This window comes from Acanthisitta chloris, unplaced genomic scaffold (genome assembly GCF_000695815.1).
Source record: "Acanthisitta chloris isolate BGI_N310 unplaced genomic scaffold, ASM69581v1 scaffold20168, whole genome shotgun sequence".
NCBI classification, from domain to species: Eukaryota; Metazoa; Chordata; class Aves; order Passeriformes; family Acanthisittidae; genus Acanthisitta; species Acanthisitta chloris.
In genome coordinates this window covers 21,245-27,853 of record NW_008688926.1, presented here as the reverse complement: position 1 = coordinate 27,853, position 6,609 = coordinate 21,245, and the positions used below count along the sequence as shown (strand labels likewise).

The 6,609-nt window shown below is 39.4% G+C and overlaps 1 protein-coding gene across 1 annotated transcript in view; it reads left to right on the top strand.

Annotated features, from left to right (window-relative positions):
* TULP4 (tubby like protein 4) overlaps positions 1–6,609 on the top strand; it is a gene marked incomplete at its 3' end in the record, with an annotated part of 63,191 nt that overhangs the window by 38,883 nt on the left and 17,699 nt on the right. The window contains exons 4-5 of the mRNA XM_009081233.1: positions 2,689–2,869; positions 5,272–5,406. Of these exons, the coding sequence (XP_009079481.1) occupies positions 2,689–2,869; positions 5,272–5,406 (316 nt within the window). The remainder of the gene's footprint in view (positions 1–2,688; positions 2,870–5,271; positions 5,407–6,609) is intronic.

Genomic DNA, 6,609 nt, shown 5'->3' with positions numbered 1-6,609 from the left:
GTTCAGCCAGCAGGACTATCAGCCTGATAAATGCTTTCATCTTAAAGGTTGTATTGCTACAATAACCCCAAAACTTAAAGCCGCTCCTTGAAACCTACAGCCTGGCTAAAGGGATGAAGACTGCCCTCTGACACCTCCTTGAAACCTACAGCCTGGCTAAAGAGATGAGGACTGCCCTCTGACATTTCTAGGTTGCTAAGGAGCTCTCTCAGGTTCCAGTGGAAGAATTAAGATGCTGACATGCAGCTGTTCTGATCTGAATTGGAAATTACTGAGGACTTCATAATTTTAAATGATTTGAGGGCAATGCTGCTCAAAAGGAATTAGCTTTAGATTGAGATGAGACTGAACTCTGGGTGATGCGTCCAAACATTTTATTGCCACTCAATTGTAAAATGTTTCTACAAGATTTTAGGAGGCAGAATCTTATATTGCTATTTTCAGAAACAACAGAGAGTTTCACCTCCTCTGTCTAGGCATTTGCAGTTATAAAACTTTAGGAGACTGGTAAAAAACTAATCTGTGGAGTAGGCTGAAAGTGGTGTGAGAAGGTAGCAATGACAACTGGTAGGATTTTGGCTTTGTAGAAGTTTGTTTTCTAGAGATCTGAAAGAGAGTGGCTGTGTTTTGAAAGTAAATAGTGAAAGTGGCTGTGTACTGAGTATGCATATAAAACCAGTTGAAATAATGAACAGTGTGAAAGGAGATGGGATGATACAAGTGGGAGAAGAATAGAATAAAGGATCACAAGGGAAGGCAGAAGGGATGAACAAAGGTTGAGTTCTTGCTTTTATGTCTAAGAATAGTAATCCGAGGCTTGTAGCAAACTTTAGCTGCTGTTTTAACCCAGAAACTGTTTAATACAACAATATTTGTAACTTGTAATGATTACAATGAAGGTAGCCAGATACTGATTTTGTTCAGTGCTTTTGATAATGTGAAACAACTTCATTGTTTTTCTTAAGATTTTAATGACTTCACTGAAGTTCTTCTGTTAAATTGCCATTCTGGTTTGGAACCTTCAGTGTTCCCTGATCATTATGTTGATCATATAAAAAAAATTTAGTGCTTGTTTTTTTTTTGACTAAGACTTTAGAAGCCACACTTCTTATCTGGAACTTTCAAAAGCACAACCATGACAATTGCTTCCTAGGAAAGTACTGTTGTATAAGTCTGATACGATACACACTTTGAATGCTGCAGGTCTGACACGACATCTCAGAAGGAAGATATAAAGGAAGACCTCTGACAGCAGAGGTCAGTGAGGGTGATTGAAAGCTTTGGACAGCAACTGTTCAGGGAGATCCTAAGTAGGCTATGATTCTTCAGCTTGGAAAGGAGATGACTAGGGGATTAGATAATAGAGGTCTATAAAACTGTGACCCATGTTGAGAATGTAAGTAGGGAACGATTATTCTGTATTTCTTTTAGTGTTAAGAGCTAAAGGTTACCAAGTGAAATTACCAATTGTCAAAGAAGAGAGAGTATTTTTTTGCTGGAAGCTACATGAGTCTGCAGGGGAGATGCCTGCTTAGTGCATCCTGTTCTTTTACTTTTCCCCAAACACTTGACCACTCTTAGAGATAAGATACAAGGCTAGATGAATTTTTGATCTGGACATATAATTGTAAAAATCTTAAATTTACAGGCACTAGGTGGTTGACTGAAGAGCAAGTATGAGATTTGACCTTCCTTTTAGCTTCATTTTTTATGCTGGCTAGTTTTCAAGTTGATGAGTGCCTTTAAACTTGCTTTAAAACATATTTGCCTTGTACGGAATTACGTGATAGCAGCAACAGCTTTGGCTAATGCATTTATCGTTTTAGGATTTATTAATCCTCATTTCCTGATGTTTTATAAAATTCATCAAATATGCAGGATCTTACCTTGCTTAAAGCTTCAAGACAGAAAATGCTTATGAAAAAAGAAATTGCAGATTCCAGTCAGTCTGACTTCAGTCTGTGCACATTGGCTATGGAGTTGCTTAGGGGCAAGAAAACAACTTGGTTTATCCATTCTATATTTGAAATGCTGGGTGAGAGCTCTTCTTCATCTCTGCCTGAACGTGTAGCACATGGCCTTCCTCTTGGGCTGTAATAATCTACTTCAAGTTGACTGATCATATTGGTTTTGTCTCCGGTTTTGGAAGGCATTCTCCCACCTTTTCTCAGCTCATCAGCTGAATAACCTGTCCTTCTCTATTCAACTTTGTATTCCTCACAAGCTGTTTGAAATCTCTGCTAAGACCTCACTTTTGCCAGCTGTGCCTTTCTTTTGATATTGTTATGACTGATGCATACCTTGCTTTCTGCCACCAATTTTAGAAGTTTCTGTATAATCCAGGAATACTGCAGAAACTGTGGTAGCCCCTCTGCCAGCTCTCTTTAGTTGTAGTAATGACCAAGTTCAAATAAAGTGTAATGGCTCATATTAAAGTGAACAAAATGCACCCACGAAGGAACATTACTTGCTCATGGATTTTAGGAACTTACCTCCAGACACTGCTGCTTTAACTTCATTCTCTACATACATCTTTGGTTGCAGTGTTGTATCCTGGCACTGTTTCACATCCCCGCCTGCTTTGCTTTCAATTAATTTCCAGTGCAGCTGATTAATTACAAGATGCATTTGAGGGAAGGTGCAGTAGCTGACATTTGGTGGGACTGAGGGCTGTTCTGTTATTTTCAGGTCCTGTTTGGCACTGCAGATGGACAGGTTATTGTCATGGACTGCCATGGCCGAATGCTGGCCCACGTGCTCCTTCACGAGTCAGATGGCATCCTCAACATGTCCTGGAACTACCCCAGCTTCCTGGTGGAGGACAGCAGCGAGAGCGACACAGACTCTGACGACTATTCCCCACCACAAGGTAGTGTCGTGTGCATGTCCTTGTGTTTCAGCTTTGCAAGTGCTCATGAAGACATCTCAAATGCCAAGGAGTTGTCATGCTGTACAGAAACAGCAGGATGACCACAGTGTCAAGCTCTGGTGGAGCAGAGTTGGTATGGGAGGGTGGGTTTGTTCCCAGCTCTGCCACCAACAACTGTGCTGCTCTGCCTCCATTTGCAGAAATGAGACAGCACCGCCAAGCTCAAGATTTTTAGTGAGGGTGAGTGTAAACACTAGATATGGACGTTTCAGGTTTCACTGATAAGCAGATATGAGGTATTGCAATGGTTTGTATGTATGTAGGGAGTCAGAGTGCAGTTACAGAAGTTAATGCATTATTAGAGAGATTCATGTGAAGAGACACCAATACTAGACGTAGTGTAAAGTACTATATATTTGATTTTATCTCTGTTTCATGGGATTTCTGTGATGCTCATTGTAGCAGTCCCATCCTTGACAGTCCTGGCATAAAGAGTTCAATAAATACTGTAGAAGGTTTGGGAATGAAGATATTTCCTGCAATTACATGGGGTAGAAGCAGGATGACTGGAGCTGTCTAGAGTTACTATTTCACATGCTCCAGAGCACATTGCTGGTTTGAGGGTCAAGAAGAAATCCTCTCTCCTTGAGTCTCAATGTAACCCATTTGATGAAATGTTTTGGTTTTAAATTTTTTGGAAATCATCAGTAGCAAAGACCTAGGAGACCTAGGTGTCCGTGTACAGTCAGTCCCATCCCTGTTATTCATGTAATGCTAATAGTTCTTGTTGATGTTGATTAGTCTATAAAATCTAGATAAGCTATTTCTGTGTTCCATTGTATAAAGTCTGAACTAAGTCAATATAATAGTGTTTGTACAATGAAAAATTTAAATACCTAATGACTAGAAATAATTCTGAATTTGCATCTCGGATCTGAACCTGTGAACTGTGAACTTTTGCAGTTTTAACTCTGATTTGGATTCAGTCAAAATATGTGCCTTTTCCAGTATCGTATATATATGTCTATATAATAAGTTTATGTATATAAGAAATAATGAAAGATGATAATCTGATCACCTGGTAAAATGTTAGCATCTTTTTAAACTGAGTAGCTCATGCCTCACTTTTAGTACTGGGTGAGATTTCTTACCTCAGAAGAAAAGAAACATATTTTAACTTAGCAAGCTTCTAAAGTAAGACAGATAACAACATTAAATTATTTTTTGCTGATTTGTTTTTTTAATACCGATGTTCCAGTTGGAGGATGGTGAAGTTGCAGAGTACACAGATGAGAACTTAAATGATCCGAATGTATGAGTTTCTTCTGAGTCAGTTGGGGTGGGTGTATTTGTTACAAGCCTATTTTAATGATTACCCAAACATGATGTGTTTTCTTAGAGCAGATGCAGCATAAACCTCTCAAAGGTGACAAGCCTTTGACTCACACAGATGTGTAGGAAGGACTGGAAGTTTGTTGGGTTTTTCTTAATGTACATACAGAGACACTAATTACTAGTCATCTTTCTTCAAAATTATTTCTAATCAGCTTCTCTACAAGTTAGGGAAGCAATACTGCTCTTAACTGGCTCTGCCATTTTTTTGGGCTGAGAACATGTTGGCTGGGCCTTGAAGAGGCACTTAATCAGTGACCAGTAGCATCTCCCCTCAGAAAATGTGAACAGAAAGAGTTAAACAGCAAATGCTACAAGTGGTGTTATTGGTCATGAAGTGTTTGAACAAGGGAATTTCAGTGAATGCTAAAAAGCAGAGCAGAGACTTTGCAGAAATGGTTTTTTAAAGCCAAGTGTTCCATTTGTGCTCACCTCTAGCTTTGGGTGCATTGGATCCTGTTACGCAGAATGGCAGGTAACTTTTTATGCTGCTGCCTAAGCTCTTAGCATTTAGAGTGCAGTTATTTGTGATAGATCAGTACGTTCTCTTGGAAGTTCTTGTAATGTCTCCGTGTGACTTCAGGAGGAGTCCCCAGCACTTGTCCAAGCAGAACGTGTGATTTTATTGTTTATTACACTGTTTTTCAACTTGGGTTCCAAGGAAGACTTCCAAGGCACTGGTTTTCAATTTTTTGGCATTTTGGGAATTGATAATGGAGAAAGATTGAAAAACACTGCTGTGTAACATCATAGTATATGCATAAGTCACTTTGGATATACTGCAGTGAAAATTCACAAGGTAAAAACATTGAGGTTTCACAGGAAACAAACAAGCTTAACTAGCTAAACCTGCCTTGCTTTTGCTCATAGATGTTGCAGAAATAAGCAGGTAGAATTTGAGGCTTGGCAGCACTCCTGATGGCAGTAGGCTGCAGTACAGTGTGTTTCAGCATGGATGTAATTGCTTTTGGTTGTTTACCTTTACCTCACCCCAGGGCCTTGTTTTACAGATGGACCAGCTGCGTATCCAGTCCCGGTGCAGAACACCAAGCCACTGCTTACTGTCAGCTTCACGTCGGGAGACATCAGTTTAATGAACAATTACGATGACTTGTCTCCTACTATCATCCGCTCAGGGTTGAAAGGTACAAAAGAAGCCATTTCACCCTCTTCCTATGCTCTGTTTTTTCCGGTATTTTTAAATGATGTATGCATAGGTTGTGTTTTTGTGGTCGTTTCTCCTTAACCAGAAGCACTCTGCCGCTGTTATTGCCGTTTCCAGCAGTGACACCTGCTGGAGGAAGAGCAGTGCTTGGCTGATGGAGGTTTCGTGTTTGAAAAAAATGTTTCCGTTCCTGAGATCATGGTTTTATGGGAGTTTTGTAGAGCAGTTGATCTGTTTTCAGTTTTCCACGTGAATGTGCTAACATGTTTAGACTTCTTTGTATGAATGCCTCTGCTACACAACACTTCTTTGCATGTTTAACTCCCAAGGTCTTCTAACCTGCATTTGGTAACCCAGTATGAATGGCAGTGCTGCTTTAGTTCTCAGAAATATTGAAAACTTGCTAGAATTATTAATTATCAAGAGGCAAGTTATTCTGAGAGAAGGAAATTTCCACTGATTAATTACTGTACGTCTTGCTAAGTGATGTGCAATAAATATTTGTACAATCAGTACTCCATGTAAAACCTTTAACTCACATTGAAGTTTTTACTATTCTTACCTATTAAAAACGTCCCTTACTTTGCCAGCACTCTCAGTACAATTTACCATGCTTTGCCTGGAGAGGTGTTTTAATTCACTATGGCACATAGGCACGTACTTAAATATAGGTTCTATTGATGGTTTTTCATCTCCACTGGTAAATTAGTTTTAAATTAGATGGAAAAAAAAATTAGGCTGTGAGAGCTGACTCTTAACTGTTCTGTAACAGTGAGATATTTTTGGTGAAGAGTTATCCTAACACCAACCCCTTAGTTTTGGGGTGATCCATTATGTAGAGTAGTCTTAGGAGGTAGAAAAATCAAATCACCTCTGAGGTTTCTTTTCTGCTCCTTCCTCCATCTGTGCCAACACAAGAAGTCCATGAGTGGTAAAATAGTGTCATGAGGCAACCTTATGATCCAGAAAACTTTGTCATATGAAAGGATACCTAAAGTAAGGAGAACTGGAGCCAACCTAGAGAAGCTCTTGGATATTCACCATGAGTCTGTTCAGCATCTCTGCAGTATTATGGTAATTAGGGTAGTGAGTAATCTTGAGTTGTCATCTAGTCTAGCTTTTAACTGGAAACAATAGGAGAAACAAACCCTCTTATTCTCTGTTTAGAGTTGCAGGGTTCTGT